At 35.6% G+C, this 12,525-nt stretch overlaps 1 protein-coding gene across 4 annotated transcripts in view; it reads left to right on the top strand.

Annotated features, from left to right (window-relative positions):
* NTN4 (netrin 4) overlaps positions 1 to 12,525 on the top strand; it is a 41,459-nt gene that overhangs the window by 18,784 nt on the left and 10,150 nt on the right. For all 4 annotated transcript variants that reach the window (XM_032221816.1, XM_032221819.1, XM_032221818.1 and 1 more), the window contains exons 3-5: positions 4,745 to 5,023; positions 11,098 to 11,224; positions 12,279 to 12,467. In XM_032221816.1, coding sequence (XP_032077707.1) covers positions 4,745 to 5,023; positions 11,098 to 11,224; positions 12,279 to 12,467 — 595 coding nt within the window. The remainder of the gene's footprint in view (positions 1 to 4,744; positions 5,024 to 11,097; positions 11,225 to 12,278; positions 12,468 to 12,525) is intronic.

The raw sequence follows: 12,525 nt of genomic DNA on the forward strand, positions 1-12,525 counted from the left end.
TTGGAAGAGAAATAAAAATTTTGGTAAAATGTTCATTTTCACTGCCGCTATCCTACCCAGCAAAGATAAGTGCAATTTCTCCCATTTTTTCATCTCTGTCTGTATGCTATGCCAAAGTGGCTCATAATTATGCTTATATAATTTCCCATTTGAAGTTAAAATGTTAACTCCAAGATATTTGACTTTTTTAACTACCTCACATCCTAGCATCAATCCTAATTCTTCCTTTTGTTTAATATTCATATTTATAGCTAATATTTTGGTTTTTCCTAAGTTTATTTTAAAGCCCGACACTTGACCATATTGATTAATCATATTCATTAAAACCATACTGGATTCCTGCGGTTGTTCCAATATTATGACCAAATCATCCGCAAAAGCGCGGACTCTATATTCTTGCTGCCTAATCTTGATCCCTTTTAAACCATCCAAGCCCCGTATTTTATTCAACAATACTTCCAAAGTTATAATAAACAATAATGGGGACAAAGGACAGCCCTGTCTTGTACCTTTTCCAATTTGAAAAGAGTCTGTTAAACTTCCATTGACTATGATTTGTGCTGTTTGCTGTTGGTATATTGCTTTAATTGACTGTAAAAAATTATCTCCTATCTGCATTTTTTGCAATATCTTCAACAGAAATTGCCAGTTAACTCGATCAAAGGCCTTCTCAGCATCCAAAAATATAAACGCAGCAGGGATCTGGTTGTTCTTTCCCAAATATTCTAATGCATTAATAATTAATCTAACATTACTTTTCATCTGTCTCCCTTGTATAAAACCTGTTTGGTCCGTATGTATCAATTGTTGAGTGACCAACATTAACATATTTGCTAATATTTTAGTAAAAATTTTATAATCTACATTCAGTAATGAAATAGGTCTATAATTTTTGGGTTGAGTAGTATCTTGATCTTCTTTGGGTATCAAAGATATAAACGCTGTCTTCCAAGATGGAGGGACTTTACCTTCCGTTTGAATCATATTAAATAATTCTCTAAGAGGTTCTACCATTTCTAACTGTAAGTTTTTATAGTAAACCGCTGTCAAGCCATCTGTACCTGGTGCTTTCCCTGACTTTAATTGCTTAATTACCTGCAGGATTTCCCCCGAGGTTATTGGTTGATTCAGTTTTTGCCTGTGTTCTTCTCTAACTGAAGGTATTTTCTCTTTGTCTAAATATTTGTCTATGTCTAAACCATTAATTTTATCCCCTTTATACAGTTCTGTAAAAAATTCCCCGAAAGCCTTTTGAATCTCTTCCTGTTGAAACACCTCCTTCCCTCTGTAAATCAGTTTAGATATATTTCGAGTTTTCCTTTTTTTCCTAATCTGATAAGCTAACCATCTGCCAGGTTTGTTTGCATTACAAAAAGTATTGTGTTTTGCATATAATAGATTAGTAGCCACCTGGTCAGAGATCAACATGTCAAATTGAGATTTTAATATGTTAATAGCTTCCTTAACCTTTGTATCCTCTGGGTTCATTGTTAACTCGAGCTCTTTTCTCTTAATTTCCTCTTCCAGTTCTGTTCGTTTTGACCCTTGCTTATTTCTATGTGTTTTATTTATATTCATCAAAACTCCTCTCATATACGCTTTGCTTGCGTCCCATACAAATTCCATAGATGTACCCTTATTCATATTCAAAACAAAATATTCAGATAGTAATTTTTTACAATCATTAATATACTTTTCATATCTAAATAAGTTTTCATTCAATCTCCAAGACCTTCTTGCCTGCACTACCCTTCCCAACTCCATCCAAACTGGGTTATGGTCCGAAAGGATCCTAGCTGCAATCTTTGTTTTCTTGACCCTAGAAAGCAAATCATTAGTGGTTAGAATAAAATCAATCCTTGAGAGGGATTGATGCCTGTCTGAGAAGAAAGTGAAATCACATTCCTCTGCATTTCTTTCTCGCCAAATATCTCTCAATTCAAAATCATCCATAATGTCAAAGAAAGATTTGGGTAACTTTGCTCGCATCTTGGTATTTAGGCGGGAAATCTTCTTATCTCTCTTAGTGTCTATCACTCCATTCCAGTCACCCAACAGTATACAGAACTGTTTTTTACTCAGGTCCAATACAACCCATGACCATCGTTTTCCCAGTGCATTTCTCATTCTTGTTTCTTTCTCCCTTGGTATCTAAAGAAATACAGTAGCATTATTATTCTTTACATCATACAGCAAATCTCATTTCAATGCACCCAAAAGAAAATATTTGATTTACAAATTGGCACACTGACATGTACCAAACAGATTATTTTTATTATTATTGTATATGATAAAAACACTTAGATATGTTCTAAAGTCATGCTTGCTGGCATTCAAATATCCAGTTGGGTTTGTCTCTGTCACATTGGCCACTGCCAAATTTGGCATGCTGACAGAATAGACAAAAGCAGGCTTCATTCATTCTGTTCAGAAATGTAAATGATGTAAATCCTTTCTTTTCTCTTTCAACCCTTCCCACCCTAAGTGGCCCCAGTTTTAAGGAAAGTTTGGTAGTTCAAAAGGAAGCCAATACTGGGTCAACAAAGAATCTTGATTAAGAAAAAGTGATTAGATCTTGAAATCAACACCGTATCTCTACAGTAGTTAGAAGATGAAACAATCTGACAATTCAGTGTGCTGGTAGAATCAGAAACCCAACTAAATCATTCCATTGCAAAGGCTTTGGACAAGGGTTGCATCAGTTTTGTATGTCAATTTGTACATCACCTTATTATTTAAAAAAGGGATTTAAATAACACAAGAGGGTTCCCTCACTTGCTCCACCAAATATATATTGGCATGGGTAATGAGAATAAACTAATTTATGGTTTTTAAAATAAGATGTGCTGATTTATTTATTTATTTATATTTCTAGACATATATTTATATTTATCTACTTATTTCGTTGAAATTTCCTGGAACCACCTTATCTAACCTAAAAGATCTTTTCCATAGAACCCCTGTGATTACTTCTTCCATTATAGGCGAAGTTGTGGCAGAATGTTGGGGTGGAGTCAAGAGAGGAATCAACCTGAATCTCTATATAGTCATGGACTAAATGGACTAAATCCAATCCCTCCTTATATTCTGTTAATCCTTATCCAGCACCAAAATAGTGCTAAACATTCATTGAGTACATTTCTGTGCATAAGCATAAGCAATAAATTAGTGTAATTGGAACTTCATATGTGGTCCTGGTCTTTTGTATCTGACATCCATACCTGGTTTTGGTGACTTACAGTACTGATTGCAATTTATCATATACTATAGAATTGAAAGAAAGAGCCAGTGGTTAGGCTCAATTTGTATGGATCATCTGTGGAAAATTAAGACAGAAGTTGCAACCAGATTCAGAAAAACATAATGGCACGACATAAGTCTTTTGAGGTTTCAAAGTATGTTTGGTTGCATAACTTATTTATGTGGTTTGGTTTCTTTAATTCACAAGGCTACCTGCCTCAAACAAGCAGATCTGGGTAGCTAGTAAAAACAAAAACAACAAAAAACAGCAGAAAATACACCCAAACAAAATTCAAAATATCAATCAGCTGCTGTGATTTTAAAAAAAGTGACAGGGAGGAAGGGAGAGAGGGAGGGAGAGGGAATCATCAATACAACAATTTCAATACAATTATTTCACTGAAATAATTCAGTGCTCAGGCTCCAACTGAATTCCAAGCCTTGAACATAACCACATTTTCAGAGCCTTCAATGTCAGAGACAATCTGATCTCTTGGGGTGATGGATGTGGGTGATGGATTCTCTAGAAAAGGTGGTACAACAGAGAAGTCTCTAGAAAAGGTGGTACAACAGAGAAGTCTTTCTTCCTGGGTTCCGCTAGACAACAGCCTTCAATGGACACGTAACATGCTTCTCCTACTGCAGCTTAATACAGAATACATATACTCAGATGAAGTTGAGATATTATTGGAACATATTTGTTATATCCTTACTTCAGAAACAGAGATTATGATGGCAAAATAATTGTTATAGATGAAAAGGTTGTATTTAAATTTCACATTTGTAGTGTGCATTGAAACTAAACTAAAGCAGCATTATTCAGCAGAAATTTAGGTGATCATTATTTCTCCCCCCCCAATGGATCTAGATCTTATGTGTTTCATGATTAACATAGATACAAATGTGTGATTCCTTTATTATTAAGGAAAGAAAGCCAAGCTAGTAATTCTGTTTCATAAACGAACAAAATCTTGTTCATTGGTGAAATGTTCTACAGCCTCAAGGACAGGACAAAGCTAGGAGCTTTATTACTGGTTCATTCAAAGGCATTTTTCCAACACTAAAAATCCTCATGCAATGACAATCTTAAAATCTAAAACCTAAAATCATTGTAAATAAAGTTAGAGGTCACAGGCTTTCAATAAATGAAATCTGCAAGAAACTATATCTTGCTCTAACTATGTTGAGGTGCTAACAGTTGTCTTTATAAGCTGTCAGGCACAAGAAATCAGGAGTCAAGGCAGTTCAAATGAATATATGCTAAGACTTCTTCAAGAATCTGAACTACTAATGGTCAAAGCAAATTGACTGTTGAAGACTCAACAGAATTCAAGGTGGGATAGATTTAGATGTTTTGTGGGTGCAAAGAGACTTGAGACTGATCATGCATGTAACCCCTCCCTCGGGCTCAACCTGTTCATCTTCTACACAAACATTTTTAAATTTCTAGTCGGCATACTTGTTTTATTTCACTGATTAGTTTCAATTTATTTATTATTTTCAGGTTATATATCGAGCTCTGTCACCTCCAAACCCTGCTGATGACCCTTACAGTCTTAAAATTCAGGCACAGTTGAAAATCACGAACCTTCGAGTGCAACTGCTAAAGCGACAATCCTGCCCATGTCACAGCAACAATCTGAATGCAAACCCACCACAGCTAACTTACTACGCAATCTATGATTTTATTGTGAAGGGGAGCTGTTTTTGCAACGGCCATGCAGATCACTGTGCACCTCTTAAAGGTTTTAGGCCTGTCAAAGCAGCAGGAGTCTTCCATGTGGTAAGTTTGTATTGTTCAAATCTTGAAAAGGCAGATAATTGTTTGAAAATCTTATGCTCAACTAGATGCCATTTTGATGGAACGTTAGAATTTCAAGATGACTCCTCTGAAATATTAGATGCCCTAGAATAATATTGAAGATAAGTGGTTCCTTATAAGGAGTCTATATTAAATTGGGCCACTTTAAAATGTTACAGTAAAAGCGGGGTGAAATTCAGCAGGTTTTGAAAGGTTCTGGAGAATCAGTAGCGGAAATTTTGAGTAGTTTGGAGAACCAGCAACAGTGACGTGTGGTGAGGTTTATGGCTGGTGAGGCAAGCCGGCAAACGCCGTCCTATGTCGGACACAGCAGCAGGGCATTCAGACGCCCCGCCGCTGTGTCAGACAAAGAGGCATCCCGCATCTATGGCGGACACAGCGCCAGGGCTTTCGGAAGAGCTCTACCACACCAAGGGAGAACCCATCTTTCTCCCCTCTCCTACAAAACAGCATCAGGAGGAGACAGGGGCAGATTATATTAATGAAGACACCCCACACTTAAAGTGGTTCCCCTTAGACAGGAAACGGAAAATGGTTATAAACATGCCTGCTGAATGGTCAGCCTCCTCGCTTTAACAGTTTTGGGTTGTCAAATTCAACTCAGACACTTCCCAGCTGAGGGATTTCCTACTGCCAAATAAATGCGTTTATTTATGGGAATGGTTCCGAAACATTAAAAAAAGTGCCAGCCCGCAAGCCAGCAGAGGCGGGTAAAACACACACACACAAACATACACAAACACACATTAATTACAATAATACAATTACTTATAAATTACATTAATTTTGAATTCCTCCCCTCCCTCCGACCCACATACCTTTTCCAGCTGTTTCACAGAGGATTTCAACTCTGCTCTTGTCTGCCATGATGAAAATGTAAAAATGTAAAAGGAAAAAGGCAAGAGCTGCTGAGGTCAGGCTGGGTTAGCTGCTGCCAGAGTCTCCAATGGATGACTCTGCTTAACTGTTTAAAAAAGCCTTTAAAAAGTGCCCTCTACAGGAGGAGGCGAGAGAACCACGTGCCTCATCTACATAAGGAATTTTTCGGCTTTTAACCCTTGCTTAACTCTGCTCGAGTGATCATATAGACTAAATGAGGCACGTGGTTCTCCCACCTCCTCCTGTAGAGGGCACTTTTTTAGAGGCTTTTTTAAACAGTTAAGCACTAAGCAGAGTCATCCACTGTGACTCTGGCAGCAACTACCTCAGCCTTTTTCCTTTTAATTTTTTTTCTTTTCATGATGACAGTGGTGAGGTTCTGCCTCCCCTGCCTCCCCTGACTGCACGTCCCTGACCAGCAAATACCACCTCTGGCTGGCCCCAGAGTGGGGAGGGAATGGGGAATTGGGTTATTACTGAATCAATTCAGCAGGACTTCAAATCCAAATATTTTGAAATGGCATCAAAAGTTCTTGAAAAACTATAAGGGCTGCGTGCATTTATGTGTCCCTTGGACCTTATTCCTTGTTTTAGATGGAACTTTTCTCCTGATTGACTGCTTTATTGAAACTGGTTATGCCACTCCTTAGTTCTGGAGGTTTTAGCACACCCGTGATCTTTTTTCCACAATCTTTTTCCAGTTCCTTGAATTATAAATGTTCTTTTCCCTTTATCTATGCATGTGTACAATTTATGATTATAATAAAAGGTTGCCTGCTGGGAAGCAACTTCCCTGCCTGAGCTGCTGGAGGCAGATTAGTTCATCCCATTGTTCCAGGAGAAAGAGCCTATTTCAGATGCCAAAGTTTTTATCTTTTTTTGCTATACTGGATTGAATACTATGTTTTCCAGTTGCTGACTCTTCTTTCCTTCTCCCCATTATGGCCATTTGCAATGTCCCATGGTCATATAACATTTGCAACATTTTTGGCAATTTCCATCATTTATTTTTAGTTTCCAGCAAAAACATGTGTTGAGTAAAATTGATTTGTTTAATAACCACCACAAAAAATATGGAACAATCAGGTGTGGTTCAGGTGTGGTCATATGATGTCAAGAATTACTACCACAATGAGTTACAATTATAATTCCAGACTCAATTACAGTCATAAATCAAGGACTATTTGTATAATATATTCAGTGTTATTAAAAATATAGTAAATAATATCAATGTCAAAGAACACCGGGTCCAAGAGAGAACCCTGAGATATCTCCCTCTGTGTAAACATAGATTTAGGTCCAGGCACTGGATATGGTTGTTCAAACACTATAACTCCACCTGGTAGTGGGACTCTCCATCCCACATTTTTCTGTTTATTAAGGAAGGAGGTTATGGTCAACTTTATCAAATGCTTCACTGAAGTCTTGGTACACCATATCCAAAGCATTTTTTGATCTATTAGTCAATTTGTCAAAAAAAACCCCACCCCAGTTTATTCTTCCACAAACCCATGTAGGCTTCTAGTAATTGCCCTGTTTCTTCTAAGCATTTGCAAACTTATAGATTATCTTTTTTAGAATTTTTCCAGATGTTAAGGTCAAGCTGTTTGGTCTGCAATGTCATGGGTTTTCTTTGTTCCTTTTAAAAAAAAAAAACAGGAACAATGTTGGTTTTTTTTAACAGTCTTCTGGCATTTCCCCTGCACCCCAGAAGTTCTCAAAAATTACAGTTAGTGGTTCTGAAATCACATTTGCCATTTCTTTAGTATCTTGGGATGTAATCTTTCTAGCCCCAGCAACTTCATTAAAAGCACCATGTTATCTCATAACATCTTTGCTAATTTGATTGGTATTTGTCTTCTATCCCCCAAGGTGCATTTTCTGATAGATTGGACTGCTTTTTTTTCTTTTGGTTAAAATAAATGCAAAGAAGGAATTAAGCAGTTCAGTCTTCTCCCTATTATATCTAACTCTTGCCATCTTTCCCCACTAGCACTCTGATAATTTCCTTGTCTTTCTTCAAGTCCCACTCATGTCTAATAAATCTTTTTGGGTCCTTTTTATAACTCATTACAAGCCTCAGTCTCAGAATTCTTAACCCTTCAGAAGGGCATTTTTAGCACCTGGTCATAGGATTATTGAAATTACCTTTTAGTAATCTTTCAGATAATTAATTTTAAATATTTTAAAAGGTTTTTTTTAATAAACTACACTTATATACCTGTTCACAGTTTATGTAACATTTCATTGGTAATTGGGCATATAACATGTTGGTATTTAAATGTTATTGTTAATGAATTATTTATCTCATGAAATCTTCCATTTGCAATTTTAATAGGATTTAGGATTACTTGTTCAATAGTAGAAATAGTAGAAAAGTTAATATCAAAACTGGAAAAGACATTTTTATTTAGAAAATATATTTCCATTTAAGCATTCTCACAATCACTGTAATTATACACTCAAAATAAAAATTAAAATGTAGTTAATCAAACCAGTTTCAAAGTGGCTGCAAGATAGGTCATACAGTACAAAAAACAATCCTTTATATTGTGATATTTATTGCTGTGACATTTTGCCTTTCATTCTCTTGAAAAAAGCGTAGTGCAAGATTGATAGTTTAAAACCATTTTCTAAGGATGGTTTTCTGTTATTCTTTTGATATTGTTTCAAAGGCTTTTACTTTTTCAGCATGCATTCCTATGACATCTATTAAAAACAAACCTCCCTGCACTTGTAAATTAAAACTCAAGACATCTTTCAATGCAATTAAGAACAATCAAGGGGGGAGAAGAGAAGGCATCTTAGTCTACAGCTGATTAGTCACTCCTTTCTTGATACAGTATATTAGGAACATAAGTCATGAAGGATTTTCTTAAAAAACAACAGGCAATTTGAAAAGAACTAATTGAATATATTAATTCAAGAACAAAAAGGCAATGGAAGGAAACATGCCCTAGCAACTGTCTTCATGTGTGAAAATCAGTCACTCGTTTATCTTACATAGGTCAACTTTTGTAACAGTGTTTGCCTTGTATAGCATAATAAATGACATTACGAGAGAACTGTCAAGCTAAGAAGAAAAGCAGTCTGTGAGTGAAGTGAAAGGGAAAGGCCTAGTGACAGAATGAAAAATAGTGTGTGTGTAAAAGGATTCTGGTTAAATGCTTGTGTTGATTCACAAAATAATGAAACAGCCTGGGAAATGTGTCTGTTTGGCAATTCCTAATAACATTTTCAAATGGAATTATTTAGATCAGTGTTAATCCAGTATCCTCTAGAAATTTTGGTATGCAACTTGTAACTGACATGCTTTTTATGAATATGGTATTACGTATGATGCACCATATGGGATGTTCCATTTTCCATATCACTAAGCAGGAACAATGTGATCTTTCATATTTACCAAAGGAAATGTCTATGGAGGTTCTCAATCATCCAAGACATGGTTGTCCCAAAGGTGCTTTTTCAAGAGGCAACTGGACTTTCTGGTTTTTCTTTGAAGACATTTTGCTTTTCACCCAAGAAGCTTCTTCAGCTGGACTTTCTGGTTTTTGAATGAGAAGCAAAACATGTTCAAAGAAAAACCAGAAAGTCCAGTTGCCTCTTGAAAAAGCACATTTGGGACTACCAAAGGAAATGTTTGCATTCCAAAACTAACTACAGATCTTAGTTGGCAAGAATGCAAAATACATGTGTATATAAGAATTAGGGGCTTGAATTCTCTGCAGAAAGACATTGTTTGAAGGAAACCTATTGTTATGAATGCCTCCCTTGAATTCTAGTTCCATTCCACTATATAGGACACTGGCTTCAATATGTACATCCTATCATCAATGTAAATAGGTGCATTGATAAATCAAATACAACGGAATATCTTGTTTGACTCTCCTAAATCATATAGTTGACATGTGGGTATAATAACATTGAAGTATTAAGTCCATTAAGTCTACTCTGCTATTATGTACAGTACCTTGTCATAATATTCTAAACAAGATTGAATAATGTTGCACTGCAGCACCGTAAGAATATTTTATAATATGGTTTTCATAAATGTCCTTCCAATACCGTAAATACGTGCTCACCACAATCAGGCCTTCTTAAGAATATCTTGAAGGATGCAGAATAATCTTGAGAAATACGTATTTTCTAAAGAAAATATCTTTGTCTGCAATACTTTTCCTAGTCCTCCACAGATTGCATTTTCATCTTCTAGCTTGACTCTACAACACATATAATACATGAAGTGTGTAAAGCAGATGGCCACTCTTTTTTACTACTTTGGAGCCAAAATAAAATGAAGTTACAAAGTACTAAGAAAAATAATATAAAAAGGAACAGGCAAGTATTTTAATGGAAGACCAATTACAATGGGTATCATTTTATATAAACTAATATGTTTAATGTATGTATATCTTATTTTTAAACAGAATTAAATAGGAATCAGTCATTCCAAGATTATTCAAGAAATGCAACGGTATCATTTATTTTCTACAGAGTGTGTTTGTGATGCTTAAGCGGTACTTTATTTCAGAAAAATGCATTTCATTTTTGGCAGCATTTTTAAAGTATTATTGCTTCGATGTTGAGAAAGTTGTGCAGTATAATAAATATGTAATGGAAGATTGGAATATGAATAATAGTATCACTGCAACCTTGTCTTCCTTCTCCAATTATATGTTTTCCATTCCTTATAATTTACTTTCCGCATGAGCTGTAGCAGCCTCTCCCTATTCTCAGTTTCCCAGTATCTACGTATATATTTGCTTAATTCTAAAAAAAAAACACCATACAACCCATTGGTTGTGTAGGAAACAGCATTAAGAATATCAAATCCTCTTACAACTAGAAGGTGTTACACGCAATGAAATTCATGGTAGGGAAGTGTGCTGATTATCTAGCTTGGAGTCGTCAGTTTTCAAAAGGGAATTATTTTAGTTACAAAGGGATATTCTATTGCCTTAGAGTAGCACAGTGTTTCTCAACCTCAGCATTCACTGGCTGGGGAATTCTGGGAGTTGAAGTCCGGACATCTTCAAGTTGCCAAGGTTGAGAAACACTGGAGTAGCACATACTCTAAAATTGTGTAATGGTGATATCTGAATGTTGAAATCTGTACACATGCCATTGCAGACATGGTTGTTTTCAATTGCTAGGTCCATGGGAGATGCATTTGTAAACATAATACTGCAGGAATTCATTGTCAGCATTGTGCCCCTCTTTACAATGACCAACCCTGGCTTGCTGCAAATGGCCAAACAGGAGCTCCAAATGTCTGCAAATGTAAGTATGAGACCAAAGTAATGAAATCATTTATAGACTATTGAGTAAAAACAAAATGTTGCAAATGATGGGGTAAAATAGTTCAAGACAAAACTAAAACTACCATCTGCATCCTTTTAAATAATTTCTCAGTTTACAAAAATAAGAACAGACATTTACTGAGAAGGTATTGTTTGAAGATTCCCAGAACTGGTAGCCTTGATATCATGGACTACAACTCTCCTAATCTCAAATGGACCATGGTAGCTGAGAATTTAGAATCATCATGCTATAGAATATATTATTTGGAAATGACTATAGGTCATCTAATTCCACTTGTTCCTCAGTGATGGGATCCTGTTTCAAAATCTTGAAAGAAAGCCCATAGGTTTAAAAAACATTCCAGTCCTTGCTAGATTATTTAGTACATACTGTATGGAGAGCATCATATCGAAGAAAGTTGTATTGTTTAGTCTACTGAAAAGTCAAGGAACTGTTACTTATATTTTCCCATAGCATTTAAATAAAATGTTCTGAATTAAAATCAAAAGATTTGCAGCCTTCATCTAAAATATAAAAAGTACCTAGACATAAACAGTTTACAGTGATCCTAAATGTATGCCAAGAAAAACTGATCTGAAATTTGATTAAATGTAACATTTAATCAAATTACCCAATCTAACTGTTACATTTTCTCTAGGAGATAATAAATAACTGTTACATTATCTCTATGAGATAAGAGCGAGGCTCATTTTGAATTTTTATTGTATTTTCTTGCTTTTACAGTATTTTATTGGAAACATTATTTACATAAAAATTATGCACGTCTATTCATCCATTCATTTATCCATCCAAATAAAATGAGCAATTTTCCATTTAACAAGCTATACAATATACTAGAAAAACTAGACAGTAATACAATCTGCTCATTTTACGAACCCATATATTCTAATATCATTTGCTTTCAATATTTACAGTTTCCATGCTGCGTACCTTTTTTTTTTTTTTTTTAACAAAAGAGCAAAATCCTGATTTTCTTTCTCCTCCACCCTCCTTAATCTTTGGTATGTTTCAGCTTGTAAATGCAATGGGCACTCTGACACTTGTCACTTTGATATGGATACATGGCTGGCATCAGGGAACCAAAGTGGGGGCATTTGTGACAACTGTCAACATAATACTGAAGGACAGCACTGTGAACGTTGCAAGCCAGGCTTTTATCGAGATCTTAGAAAGCCTTTTTCTGCTCCTGACACCTGCAAATGTAAGCCAATTCTAATTTTACAAGCTTCCAACATTGGGTGATTTTTAAAATTAATATG

Source organism: Thamnophis elegans, chromosome 7 (assembly GCF_009769535.1).
Source record: "Thamnophis elegans isolate rThaEle1 chromosome 7, rThaEle1.pri, whole genome shotgun sequence".
NCBI lineage: Eukaryota > Metazoa > Chordata > Lepidosauria > Squamata > Colubridae > Thamnophis > Thamnophis elegans.